The sequence below is a fragment of the Mastomys coucha genome, unplaced genomic scaffold, assembly GCF_008632895.1.
Source record: "Mastomys coucha isolate ucsf_1 unplaced genomic scaffold, UCSF_Mcou_1 pScaffold5, whole genome shotgun sequence".
In the NCBI taxonomy this organism is placed as follows: domain Eukaryota; kingdom Metazoa; phylum Chordata; class Mammalia; order Rodentia; family Muridae; genus Mastomys; species Mastomys coucha.
Window position 1 is genome coordinate 54,470,399 of NW_022196911.1, and position 24,140 is coordinate 54,494,538.

The following is a 24,140-nucleotide window of genomic DNA, read 5'->3' on the forward strand; positions in this document are numbered from 1 at the left end:
GTGGGGGACCTCAGGAGACAATGAGGGACCTCAGGAGACAGCAAGGGACCTCAAGAGACAGTGGGGGATCTCAGGAGACAGTGGGGGACCTCAGGAGACAGTGGGGGACCTCAGGAGACATAATTGGGTTTTTACCTCTAGTTCAGCCTGGTTGTGAGGTTAGAAATCAGATTCTGTATCAGACCGGAGACTGACTCGGGCTCTGTATTATTCTGAAGTAATAATGGGCGCTGTAGGATGAGCTGGGGCTATGACTTGGGATTTGTTTTGATCTGTGCTTCTTAATCTGTATGGTGAGCTAAAGCTGTGACCCAGACTCTGTACGGCTTTCTGGGGCCGTGATTCCAGCTCCGTGTTGCTCTGTGGTGCTACGCTTCAGTCTGTCTATGATGATTTCAGGCCATGGCTTGGCCACTGTATTGGATCTCAGTGCTATGACTTGTTTCATGAGGCTCTCTGAGGCTATGCCTAGAGCACGCTAGGATCTTATGAGGTTGATTCAGGCTTTGTATCAGTGACTCGGGCTCCTTGTGGCTTTCTGGAGCCGGGGCAGGAGCTGCAGGTTAGCAGTGACAGGAGCGATGACAGTTGCTTAATTTTCAGGTGGAGCAAGGTTCAGAAGCACTGAACAGCATCCCATCAGCAGGAATGAAAGTTTTTAAAGCCAAATACAAAGACGGTCACGGGAAGACAATTGACAGAGGCGGTGTCATTTACCTAAGGTCAGTGTGCTGCAGAGGTGGCAGCTCACTTTGGTGAAGGGCCAGAAAGACTCAGAAACCCTTGCCTGAGGATGTAAGGTGGGGCGGCTCCCTTGGAGAACATCCTGACAGTTCCTGGAAGGTCCCTGGCCCAGCAATTCTATCCCGAGGACACACCCACAAGAACCACATGATCTCTGAAGAGCAGAAACAAACCAAGTGCCCATCCATCAATGAATAAACAAGCAAGATGTCCTTCCACACAAGGGAATGTTTCCAGCTAAAGAAAACAACTCAGTATTCTTTAGCATGGAAGAGCCAAGAGTGTGACTTAGTGAAATGAACCAGGCACAAAGGGCAGCTGTCGCCTGGCTCCATTCAAATGAAATACTCAGAGTACGTGGCTCCGTTGGTAAAGGGGCCTAGATCCCCTGGGACCCATGTCAAAATACAGGTGTGATGTATGCCTGTAACCCTAGGGTTGGGGAAGTAGAGACTAGAAGATCTCCAAGGCTTCCTAGCCAGGCAGCCTACCCTCATTGGCAAGCTTTCGATTCAGTGAGAGGCCCTGTCTGAAAAAATAAGGAGGAGGGCTGGCAAGATGGCTCATCAGGTAAGGGTGCTTGCTGCCAAACTTGGTGGCCTGAGATTGATTCCCCAAGACCCACTTAGTGGAGAGAAAAAAGTTGACTTCTGCAAGTCACAGATATGTACCATGGCACATAAATATCCCCCCATACACACATTTAAAATTGTACTTATTTTTATGTGTATTAGTGTTTTGTCTGCATGTATATATGTGTACCACCTATATAAAGTGCCCATGGAGGCCAGAAGAGGATGTCAGATCCCATGAAACTGGAGTTATAGACAGTTGTGAGCTGCTAGGATGGTGCTGAGAACCAGTTCCCTGGCCCAGCAATTCTATCCCCAGGACACACCCACAAGAACCAAAACAGATCCTGGGTTATGTATAAAAAACAGTAAGCACTTTTAACAACTGAGCCATCTCTCCAGACACTAAATAAATATGGATTTTTTTCCAACAGATAAGATGGAGAGCAGTTACTGAAGGTATAGTGTTAACCACTGGCCTCCATCCATGGGCATTTTTAGTACATGAACCTGCACACATATGTGCACACACATATATTTGTATATAAAATAATATCCCACGTTGGTAGGTAAATCCATCTAGCCAGGAAGTAAAGTGGTTTGTTACTGTAAGTTGTCATTGGTAAAGTGGAGGGGTTTCTGTTTGGTTTTGTCTTTTGTTGTTGTTTGGTTTGGTTTGTTGGTTTTGTTTTGTTTTGTTTTTTGACTCAGGGTTTCTCTGTGTAGCCCTGTCCATCCTGGATCTAGATCTACAGATCAGGATGGCCTTGAACTTAAGAGATCTGCCTGCTTCCATCTCCTGAATGCTGGAATTAAAGGTGTACATCACTATATCCAGCTATGGGGGAAGTCCTAAATTTGATGCTGATGATTGACATATCTGTGAAAAATACATCAATAGTTTTTAAATGTTGGATTTTTATGGTAGGTGATTTATCTTCTAGTAAGAGAGCTGGAAGTGACAAGAGAAGAGGAAGTGACTTGGGGGAGTTGAGTGGACCCTTCCAAAGGGTTAGTTCCTGACGATCTTAAATTCTTCCATCCAATGTTAGCTCTTCAGGGAAGACCAACAGAAGGTTCACTGAGAACCAAGACTGAACAGGGGGAACATGGAAGAGAAAGGCACACAGATGAAAGCCCAGGCAGAGTCTAGCCCTGCTTCTGCCAGAGGTATCCTGACTAAAGTGTGTCCTCTAAGCTTTGCTCAAAATCAGAACTGAGGTTTTGTCAAAGGTGTGTGTTTCCAAGCCTCCCTTTGCAGATAAGGGGGGGGGGTGTTAACTCTCCCAAATATGCAAGCAACATTTGATTATGTGTGGCTTCCACTCTAAAGGAAACTCAGAGAGAGATGACACACCCTGTCCAGTGCGTCTGGGTCTCACCATGAATGGTGTGATGTCAAGATGTTTAAGAGTGACAGGGATGCCCAGCTTTGCCTCCTGTATACTGGGAAGGTGCTCGCTGCCCCTGGCTTCCCTCATGGTGCTCGCTGCCCCTGGCTTCCCTCATGGTGTAGTTCAAAGTCTGGGTACACGTGTGAGCACTGGTTGCAGCTCTTGCCTCTCTGTTATCAATTGACTTTTGGGGCCATCCTTGTGCCAGGCTGGCTACACCTGGATGACAAACTTGTGACATTGACTTGACCGTCTTGCATCAGCTATTAGAGGGCATGGCTGTGTGTTTACATCTGCTGCTATAACAGCCAGGTCAGCCAAAGACCATGGCGATGCGGGCTGGGGTGGTTGAGTGTGGGATACCGTCAGCTGAGGCCATAACACTGTGCTGAGGGCTCTCACTGGTCTATAGAAGCAAAGCTGGGGGAAATGGCATCCAGGTGGAAAAGGCATTCTGGCACGGTTAGTGAGAGCATAAAATAGGCCATTCCTCAGGAAATTAAAAATAGAACTAGCTATGCATCTCTGGGTGTATCAAAGATGACCTCAGTGTATTCCAGAGCCTGCATTCCATCTGCTCTATGAGGGTGGGCACTGTCGAGCTCTCTGCTCTCTGCTGGCCTCACTGGCTGGGCACAGCCTGCTCCTAGGGTTGTTATGGTCACCATGCAGTAGATAATGCCTCTTGAGCTGCCTCTTCTGGTTTCATTGAGATTTTGTATCTTTTTGCCAGCTGCCTCCCAAGCACACCTGGTACCCTCTGTCTACTACTTCTGAGTTGAGCTTTCTCACCATGTTCTTCTGAGTGTACTTGTCTGTTTGTGTCTGACTCACTTCACCTAGAATAATGGTCTTCAGTTCCTCATAAATTACCATAAATGACATGATCTCCTCCGTGATGTGGGTGTACCTTGCTTTCATTATCTATATGTAAGTTGCTGGACACCAGGGATGCTTCCATTTTTTTCTGTTCTTGTGACAGTGCCGAACACAGAGATGCAGGGGCTTCTGACATAGTGACTTCATTTCTCTTAGACACATACCCAGGAGTAGGGTAGCTGGAGTGGTGGTTTGAATGAGAATGGACTCATATGTCCGAATACTCAGTCACCAGTTGGTGGAACTGTTTGGGAAGGATTAGGAAGCGTGGCCTTGTTGGAGGAAGTGTGTCACTGGGGGGGGTGGCCTTTGGGGTTTCAAAACCTCATGCCTTTTCCAGTTATCTCTCTGCCTTGCTTCATGGTTGTATCTCAAGATGTAAGCTCTCAGCTACTGCTCCAACACCGTGTCTGCCTGCCTGTCTGCTGCTATGCTCCCTGCCACGATGATCATGGAGTCACTCTCTGGAACTGTGAGCCTCCCGTAAATTCTTCTATAAATTGCCTTGATCATGGTGTCATATCATAATGATAGGAAAGTGGCTAAGACAGTGGATCATGATAGCTCTTGTTTTGTTTCTGTTTTAGGAACCTCCCTTTCACATGGCTGTACTAATTTCTGTCCCTTCCAGTGGTGATCAGAGCTCCACATGCTGTGGTGACACGATATCCTATGGAGGTTTTGATTGGCATTTCCCTGATGATGAGGGGGCAAGGATTATTTTCCTTGTGTGTATGTCTGTTTTAGAATCATCTCTCTAGGTTCTTTGGCTAGTTTTGTTTGATTGATTGACTTTTATTTTATGTGTACTGGTGTTATGTCTGCAAGTATGTGCCTACAGAGGCCAGGAAAGAGTATCGTACCCCTTGAGATGAGTTACAGACTACTGTGAGCTGCCCTGTGAGTGCTGGGAATTGAACTTAGGTCCTCCGGAAGGGCAGAGTGCTTTAATGGCTGAGCCTGCCTGATGCTTGGTTTTCAAGTGGTTATTTCTGGTTGCTGAATTGGATGCTAGCCCCTGCTCTTCTTCTGCAGTGTCTCTTCCCTGCTGATTGCTTCATTGCTCTGTAGATACATCTTTCTTACCTTGTTTTCTGTCTTCCATTCAGTGTGCTTTTAGGGTCATGTTAAAACCACAATAAACAAAACTACTAAGATCCTGTATTTTAGTAGTTTTAGGACTAAGATTTAGGTGACTGTAATCTACTTTTGGTTTGCTGCTGCTGCTGCTTTTAGATTTATTTTGTTTTTTATGTATTTTTGTCTTCACATATGTATGTGTACCAAACACGTTCTGGTGCCCATGGAAGTCAGAAGAAGGTGTCAGATCCCTTGGAATTATGAATCAACTCTGGGTTTCTCTTGAGGCCTAGAAAGATGTGTATACCCAGCTGGGTGGCTGTGCTGAGCTGTGCAGCTGGCTCTGTCTGCCATGTCAGGCCAGACACTACCAGGGCTGGGCAGCAGCTGCATTGAGCCTGGCAGCAGGTGCTCTGTGTGTGGCAGGCAGCTGGTCCGGTGGACAAGGCCTATGCCGTGCCAGGACAGGATACAGGGGATGCTGTCTGGGCTGCAGGGCCACCACCTCTGGGTGGAGAATCATATAGGCAGGCACTTGCCTTGTGTTTGTGGGGAAGCCATCTCTGCCCAGGGATGCACACACAGCTGTGTGGGAAAGAATGTGTTTCCCCTCCCCAGGTGGTCTGTCCTGAGTGTTACCCTCTATCGTCAAGCCTGTCTGCAGGTTGCTGGGCATGCCATCTGTGGGGTGTTGTGTGGGCTTTATGTGGGCACAGGGCACAGTGAACCAGGCACATCCAACCATTTCCTACTCCTTTCTCAAACACTCACTAGCACTGCACTCTGCCAACGCCTGTGAGGACATGTGGCACCATTGCCCCTTGAGTAATGATCATGACCTGAGAAACCTGTGACATATCTATAAGCCATAATGCGCAGACGGAACATGCAGCTCAGACTAGCCCACTGCACATACTCAGAAGCCTGGCTTACTGGGCTAGAATCAACATCAAGCCTGTTTCATCAAAAGCTGACTCCCTATGTCACTTCTGAGCATCTCTGAGGATTCTGGGGCCAGCTGCAAGGAACTTCATGGTCACAATGCCATTCACACAGGAAAGGGCAGAAAGCAAGTCCACAGGAACATCTCTCCTGGATTCCTGTCCTTTTCATGTCATCATACGGGGACCTTGCCTTAGGGCTTCTATCGCTGTGGTGGAGCACCATGTCCAGAGCAGCTTGGAGAGGAGAGGGCTGATTTGGCTACACTTCCTCATTGCTGTTCATCAGGAAGTCGGGACAGGAACTCAAACAGGGAAGGCAGCTTGAGGCAGGAGCTGAGGCAGAGGCAGTGGAGCGGTGCTGCTGACTGGCTTGCTCTTCATGGCTTGCTCAGCTTGCTTTCTGGGTCCTCCCATATCGATCACTAAGAAAATGTCCGGCAGACTTGCCCACAGCTGATCTTCTGGAGGCATTTTCTTTCTCTAGTGACCCTAGCTTATGTCGAATTGACTGAAACTAGCCAGCACAAACTTTCTGCACCTTTCCTCCTCCTCTTCCCCCCTCTCTCTTCCAGCTGGGTCTTGTTCTTTGGCCTGGATGGCACTGAACTCATAATTCTTGCTCAGTCCTCCCGAGTGGTCAAGATGACAAACCTGTGCCACACTACATGTGGGGTTTTGGCTTGGTTTTGTTGTTGTTATTGTTGTTGTGGTGGTGGTTTTGGTGAAGATGGACAGCTGGGTTGTTTTTTGTTTTGTTTTGTTTTGTTTTGTTTGAGACAGGGTTTCTCTGTGTAGTCCTGGCTGTCCTAGAACTTGTGTTGTAGACCAGGCTGGCCTTGAATTCACAAAGATCCACCTGCCTCTGCCTCCCCAGTGCTGGGAGCCACCACCCAACTATTTATTTTTTTTAACTGATACATTAAAAAAACAAACAAACAAACAAACAAAAAACTTACCCTAAGTATACTAAGGGGCAATCCATGATGTTTTCATACGTATGTGTGTTGTCTGGTTTTGAAGTTAGAGTATACTAATTGCATTGCTTTCTAAAATACCTTAGGTCTTCAATCTTCAAAATCTTTCTAGCTTTGGGGGCTATAGAGTATAGTACCGTCATTTATTGTGTTAGTGACTTTTGCATCCCAGTGACCAAAATACCCGACAGAAACAGCTGAAAGGAGGATGTGCCCAGCTCACCGCTTCAGAGGGTTTCCATGGTGGGGGTGAGGCATGGCGGAGCAGTGTGGCACAGGCTGTTTCCATCACTCTGGGCCTGGGAGCCAAGAATGTGACAAGAACCAAGGGCTGAGCATAACCATCTGAGGCCACCCCTATAGCCTATGTCTACCAGCCATGCCATACCTCCTGAAGGTTCTGAAGGCCTCCAAAATAATGCCACTAGCTGGAGACCAAATGTTTAAAGCCTGAGCCCAGGGAAGCTATTTCACACTCGAAGCACAGCATATATAGTCATCTTACTCCTATCTGCTATGAGTGTTGCTTGTGTCTATTTCTTGTGGTTATTTATTTATAAGAAGATATATATCTCTACAGTTATCTATGTCCACATATACACACTCATAGTCATACACACACACACACACACACACACACACACACACACACACACACATTCATAGAGTTGGTTTTGTTCTGAAAAATAAGTTGCAAACAGCTTCCCAGGTTATCTGTTGTCCTTCTATCTCTGTGCCCTTTGTAACACCCCAAAGGTTTTTAGTCCTTTTAGGTATTCGGATCCATGCATGCCTAACACCTTCACAAGGAAGGAAACCCATCCTCCTAGCGTTGTCTTATGCCCTTCATCTTCTCTTCCAGCACCTTCATGGCTATTTTTGCATTTGATGCTGGTCTCCCAGGAAACTTCCCCTATGGCCCCCCACCTCCTTCCAAGCCCTCCCATATCAAGTGCTCCAAACTCCCAAATCCTAGCCCTGATGCTGTGGCCCTGCATGCTGTTCTGAGGACACACCTTCCCAGATGTGAGCATTGAGCCCCCTCAGAGTGAAAAAAAAAAAAAAAGAGTTCTGAGAGATCAGCCCCAGCAAGGCAGTAGAGGGACAAGCTGGCCCAGGCAGGGACCCTGGCCTCCTCAAGTCCCTGTTTACATGGTGAGACATGTTTGCCAAAGAATTCAGGGGCACCTTGTCTTCAGTTCCCTCAGGCAGAGCATGAACTGATGCTGTCTGGACGTGTCCAGGCTGTCCAGGCTTCAGGGGAAGCCACACACTATCCCGTCTACCTTTTTTTCTCTCTCCCTCCCTCCCTCCCTGCCTCTTTCTTTCCTTTCCTTTCCTTCCTTCCTTCCTTCCTTCCTTCCTTCCCCTTCTCTTCCTCTTCTTCTCCCTCCTCCTCCTCTTCCTCATCTTCTTTTTCTTCTTCCTCCTCTCCCTCCTCCTCCTCCTCCTCTTCTTCCTTCTCTCTCCACTGCCACCACCGCCTCCTCCTCTTCTTCCTCCTCCTCCTCTTCCTCCTCCTATTCTTCCTCCTCTTCCTCCTCCTCCTCCTCCTCCTTTTGGCAGCTTGTCTATTGTTCCCCTCTATCTGTCCAAATCTCCAGTTGCATGTTTACACATAGTCCCTGGACCCTCTTAAGGGCCTTGACCATGAGTGTCTTGGATGGAGTATCCTAGTGATAGAAAGATGGCCAGCTGAGACCTTTCTGTTCTGTTTGAGCATAATAATGTCATTCCTGTCTGAAGACAGACTTTTCCAGCCTGTGAGTTGCCTTGCTTCTCACAGTGCTGGGCATCGCAGGGTCTGGCTTCCCACTTCCCCTGACCCTGCTTTGGTGGGAGCGGAGCTGAGGCATCTGAGAGGCTGAACCTTGGAGCTATCTATATAAGCAGAGTTGGTGGACAAGGCCTGTGTTTTATTATAAGGTTCTCTGAGGGCTGCTCTGCCCAGCTGCTTTGGGGACCCCAAAGTTTCAAACTCAACTTCTAGTCTTTGATGATTTGGGTTTCTGTGACTGGGCCCTGGCCCTTCTTGCCTCGAAGCTTCCTCTGAACCCAGGTCTCTCTCTAACCTTTAGAGCTTTCAGTTGACGACTTCCTTCTCTCTAAGGCCTCCAAACCCCTGAGGCTCTGCCTGTTCTTTATGTACTCCTGAGGCTCTGTCAGTACCCTCTGGACTCCTAGAGTAGACCCTATCCAGGAGAGTAGATGCTATCCTGACACCTAAATGGGGCTGTGGTGAAGAAAGCACTCACAAGCTAGCCCTGCACATAGTTCTCAGAGGTGCTGCTAAAGGTGAAGGATTGGAACCCACATCGCCAAGGGCCAGTGTGCCCAAGGTCCTGAGGCTGAGAGACTATCCCACCCAGGCTTCAGGGGGTCACGGAGGAGAAGGGAGCCCGGGACACTCATGGCTGATATTGGGGTCCCCAAACTGGGGAGTAGGAGAGTGTGGACATAGCCTCAGGTCCTGGACCTGGCCCTTTTCCCCACTATAGTCCTACAAGGAAACTCTCTTGAGTATCAGTGTGACTGGGGACCGGTCTTTATCAATGCTGTTATCAACTGGAACTGTCTGGATAATGATATACCTTTTAGAGGCCATGTCTTGGGCCGCTATTAGGACCTTGGGTTGCATGGGAGTCCCCAGACTGTAGGGAACAAGACAATGCTGATAGATGTGAGGGCGAGTAGGTCCAGGGAAGGTCTCTATGTGCTGCCTGATTCTTTCTGGGTTCCCTAGGGTTAGATGCTCCCACCTTATCACTTCTGTACCTCTCTGACTTGGCTCAGTGCGCTGGCTCCTCTGTTCCCAGAGAGACTCTCAGGCACCTCAGCCCAGATGGCTCTCCTGACCCTATGACAGGGGCTCACTCTCTCCTCCCTGTCCTCAGGCTAACAGGCAGTGAACCCCTGACTATACTCCCTCTGACCCTGGAGACCGAGGCTGCAGCCCAAGCACACTACAAGGCTTGCGACAGGCTGAAGCTGGAGCGCAAACAGCGCCGCATGTGCCGCAGGGACCCGGGTGTGGCTGAGACACTGGTGGAGGCTGTGAGCATGAGTGCCCTGGAGTGCCAATACCAGTTCCGCTTCGAGCGCTGGAACTGCACCCTGGAGGGCCGCTACCGAGCCAGCCTGCTCAAGCGAGGTAAGTTCTGCTTGCTTCCCTCAGCCATAACCCCCAGGATCACCCTGTCATGGCTGCACAGGTGGCGGCACACCATCAGCTTTGACCGAAAGCCTCAGGCCCAGGGAAAACCCTCCTTGCCCCTCCTTCCACTGGGTACAGGGGATCTTGAGAATCTCTTCACAGCCTTAAAAACTGGGGACCTGTGGGAATAGGGGTGTAACTCAGCGGTGGAGTATTTCCCAATCTATATGCATAGATAGATGATAGATGACATAATAAATAGATGATAGGTAGATGTGGATAGATAATGGGAAGTACACAGATAGATGATAAATGACTGATAGATGATAAATAGATGATAGATGATAGATAGGTAGGTAGATAGATAGATAGATAGATAGATAGATAGATAGATAATAGATGGATGGATAACAGATGATAGACAGGTTAGTAGAGAACCAGAAGTCTAAGGCTAGATATGCCAAGGACCAGGGACAAGCCGAGACATTGGGGACCCACTATACTAGAGGCACCACAGTAAGTTCTGAAGCCTTACATGTTCCCCAGCCTGTTACACACTATAGCAACCCCAGCACCTCTCTCCAGATGCCTCTGTGGAAGGCCCTCAGAGGCACTGTACCCCAAACCCTACCTAGCCAGCACATGGGTGACACTGGCAGATGCGCTGTGCAGTGGCTGTGCCTGCCTGTCCCCTGGGTCTCACTCACTCTACCACTGTCCCCAGGCTTCAAGGAGACTGCTTTCCTCTACGCCATCTCTTCTGCGGGCCTGACGCACGCACTGGCTAAGGCCTGCAGTGCAGGCCGCATGGAGCGCTGCACTTGTGACGAGGCACCTGACCTGGAAAATCGAGAGGCCTGGCAGTGGGGCGGCTGCGGGGACAACCTCAAGTACAGCAGCAAGTTTGTCAAGGAGTTCCTGGGCCGGCGCTCTAGCAAGGATCTGCGAGCCCGAGTGGACTTCCACAACAACCTCGTGGGTGTGAAGGCAAGCTGGGTGGGGCACAGGGCAGATGAGGGGATGGCTGTGTCTAAGACCTGTATAGGGCAGCTGAGACAGGCTGGATGCAGGGAGGCTGGAGTAAGGGCGAATGGAGGGAGGACAGTATGTGGGGGGCTGGGAGGGAGCAGGAGCTGCCTGTCCTAGCCACGCAGTGCCAGCTAGGATCCTGGAACCCTGCTTAGATAGGGGACAGATGACATCACTAGTCAAGGAGGGACCTTGTGGTAGTCCCGGGAAGAGCCTTCTTTGCTCTTTGTGTCTGTTTCTGGCAAGTCAAAGACCTGGGAATAGTCTCTGTGGACAGTCTGCCCCAGAGGCTGGTAGCCTGTATCCCAGCTGCCAGAGTGACTGGCAGAGTCACCAGGAACAGAGAGCTGCCACTGCAAAGTAGATGGGAGGTTCCAAGGAAGAGCTGAGGGTACAGGATCCATTTACCCAAGCCCAGTGTTGTCTATGGCCAAGGCTGTGTTCTGGAAGACAGAGACCCAACTTTAAAAACAAGCAAGCAAAAAAAAAAAAAGAAAGAAAGAAAGAAAGGAAGAAAGGATTTCTTAGCTCTCCAGTAAGCTGTGGGCTACAAGCATGAGATGCTCCATGCTCTGGAGGTGCCTGGCCTCTTGAATGTCTTAGATGCCACTTCCAGTTCTTCTGCTCCTGGTTACCTCCTGCCAAAAGGGAACAAGATAGAGCCCTTCGCACCCTCCACCTCATCTCTGAGTGATCCAAATTCCGAACTCTAGCCTGGGGCTTGGGAAAGCAGGGTCCATACCTCCCTCAGGAGCTGGGGGCCTTTCCTCCTCCCTCCCCTCGCCTGGCTCTGCATCTCCAGGCTGGGGAGGACAGCGAGGTAATTAGAGCCCTGAGCTCCTTGTTATTGAGTAATCGGAGTTCTGAATCCCCCACTTATTAAAGGATTGGTCTGCCTCCTTTCCAACCAGTGCCTTCCCAGGCCTAGGCTAAGTGGGGAGGGAAGCCCGGGAGGGCAGATTCAATCTCCAGGGCCAGCCTGTGCTTTTCTTTCCTGCTGGACCCTCCCTCCACCTTACCCTTTTGAGCGATTAATGAAAAGTCAGAATGTGTGAACGTGCTCCATCAGCTCTCGGCTCCCAGGCAGCCGTGCTTTAATTAAATCTGTCCTGGTTTCTCAGGAAAGCGTGGTTAAGTGGGACTCTCCAGTTGCCTGGCAGGAGGGTGAGGAGGTAGCTACACTTCTTAATCCCTCTCCAGTGGACGCTACTGGGGGCTAGCTTGAGAACTCAGCAATGGCTTAGGGCCCACCTGGAAAGAGGTTTCCCCCCACCACACACATTCTTCTGTCTAAGATTTGAATCAATATTTGGAGAGACCCTGGGTATGAGAGGCCAGGCAGGAGACTCCTCAGGCAGAGCCCTAATCCTGAGAAGGGAAAGGCCCCGCCAGGGTTCCCTGGCAGTTTACCAGACCTGGAATTTTGGTGATCAGCCATGTCTACTCCTACTTGTGACCATGGGGTGAGAGGTGCAGCCTCCTCTTCTGGAAGCCCTGGAAGGTGCAGCATTTTCTTAAGAAGTTACCCTTATTGAAGTATGCTTTTCTACGTCTCTCTGCATCTGCACCCATGCCCCTCATGACACTTAAATGGATAGGGCTTGAATCAGGTCTACTGGAGTTCTGTACTCAGAAGGGGTGTGGTCGGCCTAGACAGCCCTGGGGGAATCCTTGTCTTCATCCATCGGATGAGCAGTGATCATCGGATGAGCTGAGATCAGAAGTAGGAGACTGGCAAGAATGTAATTGTTGACAGTGGGGCAGGGATGGTATAAGGGTAGGCAGGAAGTGTCTCAAAGGGGGCATGAACCAGGCTGTGTTCATAGAGGTGCATCCTGGATGTCAACATGCTGGCCTTAGGACCTCGGTCCCCTGGCAGTCTCTACTTGGAGGGGAAGGAGCCAGCCTATCAGCCTATGATCCTAGTTTGCTGGACTTTTGAGTGCTAGGCAGTGCTGCCCCCTGCTGGCCAGACTCTGGTCTAAGTCTGTGCAAGGGTTGCAGAGTGGGCCACCAGGGTTGAGGATCCAACCTCTCCCGATGCTTCTGGGTCTTCCTGGCTTGCTCCTCATGTTCCCTTCCTCCCCCTCCCCCGCCCCCCTTGCAGGTGATAAAGGCTGGAGTGGAAACCACTTGTAAATGCCACGGCGTGTCTGGCTCCTGCACCGTGCGGACCTGCTGGCGGCAGCTAGCACCCTTCCACGAGGTGGGCAAGCACCTAAAACACAAGTATGAGACCTCGCTAAAGGTGGGCAGTACTACCAATGAAGCCACTGGCGAGGCGGGTGCCATCTCCCCACCGCGGGGCCGGTCCTCTGGATCGGGAGGTGGTGACCCACTGCCCCGAACACCAGAGCTTGTACACCTGGACGACTCTCCCAGCTTCTGCCTGGCTGGCCGCTTTTCCCCTGGCACAGCAGGCCGCCGGTGTCACCGTGAGAAGAACTGTGAGAGCATTTGCTGTGGCCGCGGCCACAACACACAGAGCCGTGTGGTGACAAGGCCCTGCCAATGCCAGGTCCGCTGGTGCTGCTATGTGGAGTGCAGGCAGTGTACACAGAGAGAGGAGGTCTACACCTGCAAGGGCTGACCTGAGGCCCTGCAGCCCCGCCACAAGGGGTGTGGGCTTTGCACACAGCACCAGAAGAATTCTACACCTTGCGGGAGCTGACTCCGCGGCCCTGCCAGCCTTTCTGCAGGGAGTGTAGGCTTTGCATATCGTGCAAAGAGTCTTAACCTGCGTGGAATGAGCCCTGCAGGTCCAGCCTATCCTGCTGTGTGGGGCACAGGTGTTACAAACAACACAAAGGTCCACAAGGAAGGAGAGGTGCCCCTAGCACACTTGGGCCCTGGTATACATACAGCTGGTTGGCTGTCTCCCGGCCCAGAGGGCGGGGCTGGCCCCTGTCTGGCCTCCTCATCCCCTTTGCTTATGCCTTGGGCCTGAGCTTGGCCCCCCCTGACCCGAGAGCAGTAATGCTTTCTCAGTTGCCTCTGTCCTTGACATGTCAGTATAGCCCTTGTCAGGGACCGGTGTGTTAACTGGTCCTCCGTGCCTCTTGGCTTCCTCTGAGGCTTGGAGGGCAGGTGCACCTTCATAATCCCATGGCTGCCCTTCTGGCCCAGCAGCCGGATGCCAGCACTGTCTTCAGAGAGCCAAACCACTAGGAGAGCGCAGCCACTCCATCTCCAGGGCACGGCCTTTGGCCCTCTGACCCTGAGCACTTCCTTGGAGTATCAGTGACTTTTAAATTATTATTATTTAACTAATATAGTAATTATTATTTTCCCTATCCCCTTACCTCCTCATCTGTGGCTTTTCCCCCTGACCTGCCCCAGGCCCAGTCAAGCCAGTCTGGGAGGCCTTGCCTTCCCTCCCTTCATACTCACTCCTCCTCTGCTTGCTCTAGTTTGAAACCACTAAATCGAGGTCATGTTTGGAAAGACATGAAGCAATAGGGCCTAGAGATGGCCCGCAAGGCTTCTGGAAGCCCACTCCCCGATTCTACCTTACTTGGGGTCAGAGACTCTTGGTAGTCCCTGCTCTGTGCCCTGCAGGTGCAGAGATCAGGTTGCCGGATATAGATTGGGGGTCTGGGGTCTTAGAGCCATGGGCACGGAGATAGGGGCAGGGTCAGCTTTTTGATTGTCCATCTCAGGAAGCCATTCTTGCTCTGTGTCTCCAAGGGAGGTATGGAGGGACAGACACACTTGCTGTCATCAGGTCTTGCCGATGTCTCTGCAGGGGAAAGGTGGCTACACTGAGCTGGTGTTGAGTGTGTGCACATGAATTGTGTGAGTGTGTGAGTGTATGTATTCCAAGCTGGCATGGTCAGCATCCAGTTGGCCTGTGTCCCTCTACAGTATGGGACTCTTTGGCTCACAGAAAGCCCAGCCTTAGGTTTGTGGGAACCCACGGCTGTGCAGGCTAGAGTGTGGGCAGGTGGCAGACATGGAGACAGGCACTACTGAGGAAAGGAGTGGCTGCCTTGGAGCACCAGGGGTCCAGAAGACCTAGGCTTGGGGTGGTGGTGGGACTGTGTCTCAAAGGAAACCTATTTATGTGGATGAGGGCCTCTGGTCCCTATTGGATGTGTAAATAGCAAAGTTTATTCTCCTGTGGTTCCTATAGCCCACTGATGAATGCCACGTTCCCAGGATGCGTGTGGGTGGCAGTATACAGAGGCTGGTGGGTGGGAGCGTACCCCGAACTTCTCAGATGTCTGAACCCAGTAACAACACCACCACAGACTGGAGCTTCATCTCTGTCAGATCTGGGGAAAGGAGCCTACCAGTCCAGAGGAAGAATATTTTTATTGAATACCACATTTAGCTCTATGTCCTCAATATTCAGAAAAGTATTTTTTAAAACAAGGCAGAATGAAAACGTCTGCCGGCTGGTTTGTTTCTGTATAAATATATACTAGAATGTCTTTCTGGATGAAGCAACTCCCGCAGGCCAGAGCCTCTTTGATCTTCTTCTCTTCTATGGGCAGTAGAGTGAGCAGCTGCCCCGCTCCCACCGGCCACCCAGGTTATGCCAGCTCTGAGGCACACTGCTGGCCTGCCTGGCAATGGATCCACAAGGGAGCTGTCTTTGTGTGGAGTCCTGTGCAGCCTGTGATTTCTCTACCTCAACTGTGTGGCGAGTAGGTGTGAACCTGAGTGACTGCAGAGAATGTATTTATTTAACAGCTTTGTGTAACAAAACCAGAAACAAATGGAAACACTAAATAAATGTATTTTAAATTATAGACAACCTGAGTCTGCTGCTTTCATGGGGGCTCTGGGGGAACCTGGAAAGACAGGGAGGATGAAGGTGTGGGTAAGGCCTGGATAGGAGAGAGGAAGGAGGACCTGGGGATGGGGAAGGGGAAGGAAGAGAAGAACATGAGAGGAGGAAGCAGAGGAGGGGGAGGGGAGGACAATATCCAGGGAGAATGGGAGTTGTGACAAGGAGGGTCCTTACTAAGGACCTAGGGCAAAGAGACTTTTGCTAACTTCTGAAGGACTGATAGCCCTAGTCTGTGTGGTTCTCCTAGACTCCTGGTTTCTCTCTGCCTCCACTGTCAAGGCTGGGTGCAAGCTGAGGCGCTTGGTGGTGGCGCACGCCTTTAATCCCAGCACTTGGGAGGCAGAGGTAGGCGGATTTCTGAGTTCGAGGCCAGCCTGGTCTACAGGACAGCCAAGGCTACACAGAGAAACCCTGTCTCGAGAAAAAAAAAAAAAAAAAAAAGAAGCCTTCTCTAATCCTTTGGCCTAAGAAGGGACCGCCTGTCAAGGTCTTCACCTCTGGCTCCCACATCTCCTCTGGCTTGCTTCCTTCAGCCTTTTTCTGTCTGTCCTAAGGCAGGGGACCTCCTGCCCTCTGTCTGGGGTGCTCTCAATATAGCCGCCTAGCTCTCAGCCCTTTCTTCCCGCTCCCCAGCCACTGTGACCTGCTTTGCTTGGATTCCTAGTGGCTCCCCTAGCACAGGTTCTGCTCCCCATCCTGCCCCAGGGCTTGCACCCGTAAACTTCAGGGCCGGGGTTACCCACCGAGCACTGTGGACAAGCTATTTGATCAAGATGTCCATATCCATAGCCCCGCCTCCAGGAAGATGAGGCCCTTGTTCATGCTGGACTTTCACTGAGCCTCTCTAACCACAGACTGACCCCTCCCAGACAGCTGTGTTTCCCTTCAGTTGGCCAGGACTCTGTGACTGACAAATGGCAGGGGTGAGGGTCATGGTTCGTCCTGGGGTTTTGAGGGGCTTCGTGGGGCCATTCTTTTGGGTAAGTACTGTGAGTTCCGGCTGAGTGTGCAAAGTTGCTGGATGAGCAGGATCAGCCACTGTGAGAGCCTGATGTGCTTCCACCTGGGCATATAGACTATGCTCTCCCCCAGCGGGTCCTGGTCATTCTCCTGGAATCTTGGCTGCCACCTATATAGGCCATTTCCTTTATGCATGAGGTCCCCTGGGCACCTAGCTATTCTTTCAGGGTTTATGAACTTGACCATTCAAGTGTGCCTATGTATGTATGTCGAAACCAGTGTGTCCAGAAGTGTCTATACATGTTCAGAGGGGCTCACGGATATGTGTCTGTATGTGTTTTTTATGTACACATGGGTCCCATCTCCTACACATCTCTGTATCTTGTGACTCTACTTGGCTGCATCCATAGGATTGTCCCTTCATGAATATATGTGTGCAGATGTATGTGTGTCCACATGCATGTTTGTGTGAGTATGGGTGTAGTAGGGACACAGTTCTGGCCATAGCTCACCTCTTTGCCCCTGCACAGTCTTACCCCTGCATAGCCATCCACCATGGTAAAGGTCTAGATCTACCCTCATCTGAGCTTCTCGGTGGATGGACTCCCATTGACCCCTGTAGCAGGAAGAAAGATCTCTCCCACTGAGTTACTTCCCCAAGTGGACCAAGACACCCTGGATCCTGAAAGGTACTTTCCACTCTTGGTTGAAGAAGAGATTCCCTAGCAGTTCTTAGAGGACAGGGTATCCAATCACAAGTGCTGGCAAGTGAACACAGAGAAGGGGTAGGTCCCATAAGACAGATTCTTCAAGGGTATGACCCCAGGGTCTTTCATAGGTGGAGACACAAGCCTAGGATATGCAGGTGCTAGGGGCCAGCCAGCGATCAACCAGGCAACTCCCTGAGCCGAGACCGGGCTGAGGCAGGCATCTGGCTCTCCTCCCAGCGGGGCTGGCTGGCGTGGGAGATGGCTGGGGGATTAGGTAAGGAGGCACTTAGGTAATGTCTCAGAAAGGCTTGAGTGTGCAACAGTGGGAAGGTATTGGGTTGGATCCCGCCTTGCCTGTACGGCTGACTTCAGGCACCAAGGATGAAGGTAGAGAGGAGAGGAGACAGAGAGTAATGAATGAAGGGAGGGGAGGGACAGAGAAAGGGAAGAAGATGTGAAGGGGTGGGGGAAGAGAGGAGTAAGATGAGGTAGATGAAGGACAGACTGGAAGAAGGGAGAGGAGGTTGAATTCTGGGAGCCGTACAGACTGTGGAAGTCTTTGATTGCCCTGGATGTGTTGTGGAGTATGGCGACCCCGAGAGGTGTCCTAACTGTCCTAACTGTTCTTGGCCTAGGTTGCTTATGGTAAGCTCCCATAGGAGTTGCTGTCAGGGTGGGAAGGGGAGGGTGGAGCATGCTGACTGTAGAAGGTTGTGAGCAGGTTGGGTAGAGGTCATCCCTGGGGGTCTAACCTGCTTGCACATGTGCACACATAAATCCTGTGTGCACCCATCCCCAGCTTTCTGGAGACTGAGTTGACCTAGTCTGACCTGGGACTAGGGGGAGGGGCTCTATCTGTGAGGTTCTCTATGATGCCTCAGCACACAAGAGAGATAGAGAGGACTTGCCAGTGACTTTGTGGGGCTGGAAGTGGGGCAGGGCTGGGGCAGGGCTGGGACAGACATATGCACCTGGCACCCTGGAGATCCTGGAGCTGCTAGGAGACTGGCCACACTGGGGCACAGTTTTGCTCTGTCCTTCCTCTTTCCATCACCTGCCAGGGATGGCTGGGCTCAGTTCCTGGAAGGAAGAACCAACCAGTTGCCTCTGTAGAGGGTCCCCCAAAGAGGTGCTGTCACCCAGGGAAAGCAGGTGGAGCTTCAGGCTGATCTTCAGCCCTGGGCAGAGATGGTCTTGTCTCCATTTTCCAAATGCCATCTCTGGAAGTGGGGTTAAGGGTTACAGCCCCTTCCTGGCAGCCCAGGATAATGGCCTGGGGTCTCAGCACAGCGAGGCATGGGCTGGAAAGGGGCAGTGGTCCTATCCGCAGCTTTGCTGGCCTGCTCAGGGATGGGAGTGGGGGAAGGGTCCAGCAAGTTGCCAGGGAAACAAGAGCAAACAAACACTTCCTCCCCTCACAGGCCTGCTGGCCTGCTGGGGGGCCTGTGGCAATGACCTCATCTGCCCACCCAACCCTACTCCCAAGGCCAGGCTGAAGGTGGGGGGTCCTGGGCTGTTTGTGTTGGGCCCAGATCCATGGAAACGGCTGGGGCTGGGGGTGCAGGGCTGTTCCTGCTGCAGTCTGTCAGTAGGTGGCAGGAATAAGGAGAGAAGGAAAATGAGAGGGCAGAGAGAAGAGAGGAGCAGAGAGGGGAGAAAGGAAGGGAAGCAGACGAGGAGGGCAGAAGTCAGGGTTGGGATGTGGAGACTCATTGAGCTTGTGAGGGGCACGGAGGGCCTATCAAAGACATGCCCTGGGGTATGAGAAGAGCCCTCTGGAGGCTTGTGGGAGATGAGGATAGATGGGCTTCAGTGAAGGAAGGGCCTGGGTACAGGACCTTGGGGTATATAACGGGCACAGAGCATCAGCTCTCTCAGTTGAACCCCCTCCAACCTTTTTATTATTATTATTATTTTTGAGATAGGGTTTTTCTGTGTATTCATAGCTGAATACACAGAACTCACTCTAATCCAGGCTGGCCTTGAGCTCACATAGATCCATCTGCCTCTACCTCTGGCACCACTGCCTGTTTCTTCTAACTTTTTGGTTTTTGGCTTTTTTTTTTAAAGATTTATTTATATATTTCATGTATGTAGACACTCCAGAAGAGAGAGTCAGATCTTGTTATGGGTGGTTGTGAGCCACCATGTGGTTGCTGGGAATTGAACTCATGACCTCTGGAAGAACAGTCAGTGCTCTTAACCACTGAGCCATTTCTCCAGCCCTTCTTCCAACTTTTTAAGATCCTCCCTATGGGAGAAGACAGAGCAGCATGAGAGCATCACTCCTTGAAGGACCTACCTTTCCAGGACCAAATCCTCCAAGCTGGGCTTAGAGTTGGGTCCTCTCTGCCCTTCTGTGTGTGTGTACATGCACGCACACACACACACACACACACACACACACACACGTATGCACGCAACACATGCACACGAGCGCGTGCGCACACTCACACACACATTTATTATTTTTCTATCCATTTAAGAGGAATTGGGGCGGGTACGATGTCCCTGCTTGCTCCTCTCCCTATAGTATGGTGCAAGAAGCACAGTGACACGAGGGTTGGCTGCCTTTATTCTCCAGCTTTGTGACGTGAGGAAGTCCCTCTCCTCTAGGGCCTTCTGCTCTGGTAAAGGTTATTCCATACACTAGCAAGTAAGGCCAAGTCTGTCATCTCCAGGACCAGGTGCTGTTGTGGGAGGACTCTGTGTGTTTGAGTTTCTAACATCTAACTGATAGGTTCATTCGGTGTGCAGTGCAGACTGAGCATCCTCATCTGAGAGCTTGGGACCAGAGCGGTATTCAGAGGTTAGACATGGTTTGGTCTTGGCAGATGGGTTACCATCCATAATCTGAACATTCACAACCCTGAGATTTGAGGTACTTTGAGCATAATAAAGACTTTTAGAATGTTTCAGGTCCCAAGATGACTCAGCAGGTTGCACTTGCCACCAAGCCTGATAATCTGAGTTTAAGACCATCAACCTGCTGGGCAGTGGGGGCACATGCCTTTAATCCCAGCACTTGGGAGGCAGAGGCAGGCGGATTTCTGAGTTCGAGGACAGCCTGGTCTACAGAGTGAGTTCCAGGACAGCCAGGGCTACACAGAGAAACCCTGTCTTGGAAAAACAAAAACAAAACAACAACAACAACAACAAAAAAAAAACCATCAACCTAAAAGGTGGACAGGGAGAACTGGTTTCCCCAAATTGTCCTTTGACATCTATGCATGTGCCATAATGTATACACACACACACACACACACATACACACAGACAGAATATAAAATTCCAAGAACTCAACTAAAAAACAACTAGGTCAGCTTCTCTTGGCTGCCTGCCAGCGTCAGTGACCACCTGACACCTTTCTGACCGTGGGCTCAAGTCTGAAAGTCTGTCCTCTAATATGCAGACAAAGACCAGATGCTGAGAGATCGTTCTTCTGCTTAGCATTTCACCCTTCACCCACTTTCTGTCTGGAACACGAGACCTGGTGGCAGAGTCACAGCAGCTATCTTGAGCTTGCGAGTCGGGAACCACACATGGAAGCTGAAGGAGGAAAAAATGAGGAAAAAGCGTGGGCGTCCACATTGCCCTTTGTTTTCATTGCATGTGTGACTTAAATGAACACTGGCTGGGGGCGTAGCTCAGTGATATAACATTTGCTTAGCATGTGCAAGGGTCTGGGTTCTATCTCCAACCCCAAATAAACACATGTTAAAATTTTTGTAAGAGCCAGGCAGTGGTGGCGCACGCCTTTAATCCCAGCACTTGGGAGGCAGAGGCAGGCAGATTTCTGAGTTTGAGGCCAACCTGGTCTAAAGAGTGAGTTCCAGGACAGCCAGGACTATACAGAGAAACCCTGTCTCGAAAGAAAAAAAAAAGTTTTGTAAGATTATCTGTTTGAGTAGCTTAAGTTGAGAAAAACCAATACATTTTTCTGTGATGGCGCATGAAGTTCAGAGCATTAGGTACAGTGTACCAATTAAATCAGAGCTCCAGCTAAGCTCTAAGCCAGGCTGGTGGTGCAGGCCTATGATCCCAGCTGCTACTGAGGCTGAGACAGGAAGATCAAGAGTTCAAGGCTGACATTGGGCAATTCTGTGAGACCTTGTCTCAAAATAAAATAAAATAAAATAAAATAAGTAAGTAAGTAAATAAATAAATAAATGGAGAGCTGAGATGTAGCTCAGTTGTACAGGCTTATCTAATATGTGAGAGACTCTGGGCTCAATCCTCTGTACCAAAACACCACCAAACCTAGATAATTCAAGGAACAGCCATTTCCACCCCAGATGTCCACACCCACCAAGATAGCTTTTTATAAAACAGCTTTTTATATTGATGGGTACAGAGTATGTATTTTCATAGGGGACTGTGCCACGCTCTTTCCATGTAGGCATTGCATAATCCCCAAGTCCAGCTGGGCAAAGCTGGTTCCACCACTGCCAGTCTCTGCCTTCCACATGGACTTGCACACACATGCACACGCATGCATGAGCACTATCATACACCTGCAACACACACATGCCACATACTCACATACATGGAAAAGATAGATCTGAGTTGTGAACAGAAGGCCAGTGGAACTGGGAGCCTGAGGCCGTTTAGGCGCAGAGCTGACCCATCTGAGGATGAGAGCTGGGACAGATGGTAGCTGTGTCCTTACAGATCCACTCCCCAGTGACGGCTGGGGCTCTGCCCTGAAACCCCAGCACCCTGGGGACATCTTACCCACTCCTCACTCTCTAGCTCACTCTCCCTCTCCTCTGTTCCTTTTTTCCTCTTTGCCTTTGTCACTTTTTAAGATTTATTTGTATTTTATATGCATGAGTGTTTTGCCTGTACGTATGTTTGTGTACACGTGTGTGCCTGTGGAGGGCCGTTGAGGGTATCCGGAGTTACAGACAGTTGTGAGCCACTATGTGAGTGTTGAGAATTGAAGCTGAGTCCCCCAAAAGAGTAGCAAGTGCTCTTATCCACTCAGCTGTCTCTCCAGCCCCCTTCTTTTTAAAAATATATTTTTTTATTTTACGCGCAATGTGTGTGTGTGCAGCATGTGTGTGCCCGGTGCTTGCAGAAACAGAAGAGGGAATCAGTCAGATTCCCCAGAACTGGAGTTACAGCTGCTTGCCAGTTACCAAATGAGTGTTGGGAATCAAGCCTGGATGTTCTGCAAGAACAGCAAGTGCTCTTAAACATTAAGCCATCTCCCCAACCCCTTCTCCATCTTTCATTTGCATGATAGGCTGCCCAAAAAATGTACATGGAGTGCATGTGTGCATACAGATATGTGTGTGGGGGGCAGAGGTCAGTGTCAAGTATCTTTCTCCATTGCTTCTATTCCACTCTTAGGAGACAGGCTCTCTCAGTGAACCTGGAGTTCCTGACTCGGCTGGGCTGACTGGCCAATCAACAAGTGCTGTTGACTTGACTCATCACCCATCCTTTTTCTCTTTTTTTCCTGTTCCCTTAAAAAAACAACAAGCCTAGCAGTAGCAGTGCACACTTTTAATCCCAGCACTTGGGAGGCAGAGGCAGGCGAATTTCTGAGTTCGAGGCCAGCCTGGTCTACAGAGCAAGTTCCAGGACAGCCAAGGCTACACAGAGAAACCCTGTCAACAACAACAACAACAACAAAAAGTGCTCTTTTTCTTCTTTCTCTAAGTTTCTTACTTTTGCCTCTTCTTTTCTATTTACTTTTCTTCCTCTTTTAATTTTTCTTCTTTTCTCTCCATCCACCCAACACCCATCCATCCAGGTAATACTTATCAAGCACCTTGCATAGTCCCCTCCTGCACATACTGAGATTAAGGGTGTCAGGATTACCACCAAGAATATGCAGTTTGTAGAGGGAAGTATGCTCCACAGGAGGAACACCAGTCCCTAAGTACGGTCACACAAGCCACTTGTTCGATGAGCCTTACTGACGGAGATCTTATCAGCATGACGCCATGAAGAGAAGAGGTTCTGTGAGCCTGATACATGGAGTGCTTGTCCTAATGGGGATGCGCAAATGAGTCGTGAGCATGTCCAAGCAACAGACCATGGGTCAGTTCAGAAGGGTACTGGCTTGGGAGCTGCTGAGAGGCAGGGTAGATAGCAGTTATACATTGCCATATGAAGTCCCAGGGGCAGGGATAGGATAACTAGTGGAGAAGGTTCATAACTCCATCCCAACCCAGTGTTTGGCTCCAAAAAACTAGGATCACATGAAAACATCCCTAATTCATTCCCAGGGCAGCACCTCAGTGACCCAACCACTTTCCAATGGGACCATCAAGGTCCCAACTCTCTCTCTCTCTCTCTTTTTTTTTTTAAGATTTATTTTATCTTATGTATATGAGTACACTGTCACTGCCTTCAGACACACCAGAAGAGAGCATCAGATCCCATTACAGATGGTTGTGAGCTACTATGTGGGTTCTGGGAATTGAACTCAGGACCTCTGGAAAGGCAGACAGTGCTCTTAACATCTAAGCTATCTCTCCAGCCCCCTAAGTGTTTAACTGGGGCTGGCCCACAATTTCAGAGATCTATTCCATTATCATCACGGTAGGAAGCATGGCAGCATACAAGCAAACATGGTGCTGGAGGATCCAAGAGTTCTACATCTAGATCCACTGACAGCAGGAGACTGTGTTACACCAGTATAGCTTGAACATATATGAGACCTCAAAGCCCACCCCTACATGACACACTTCCTCCAACAAGGCCATACCTACTTCAGTAAGGCCATACCTCCTAATGATGCCCTTCTCTCTGGGACAAGCATTCCAACAAATGAGTCTATGGGGGCCATTCCTTTTCAAGCCATCACAAATCATAACCAAAGCACAGCAGAACACACAATACTATCCACCTACTGAGTCCACAGTGAGACGTTTCCACTACTTTAAACCAGA

At 50.1% G+C, this 24,140-nt stretch overlaps 1 protein-coding gene across 2 annotated transcripts in view; it reads left to right on the top strand.

Annotated features, from left to right (window-relative positions):
- Wnt9a (Wnt family member 9A) overlaps positions 1-15,526 on the top strand; it is a 26,119-nt gene extending 10,593 nt beyond the window's left edge. The window contains exons 2-4 of one of the 2 annotated variants that reach the window (XM_031354222.1): positions 9,482-9,738; positions 10,466-10,728; positions 12,878-15,526. In XM_031354222.1, coding sequence (XP_031210082.1) covers positions 9,482-9,738; positions 10,466-10,728; positions 12,878-13,360 — 1,003 coding nt within the window. In that variant the 3' untranslated portion in view covers positions 13,361-15,526. The remainder of the gene's footprint in view (positions 1-9,481; positions 9,739-10,465; positions 10,729-12,877) is intronic. The other variant, XM_031354223.1, reaches the window with a different exon arrangement.
- Positions 15,527-24,140: the final 8,614 nt, after the last annotated feature.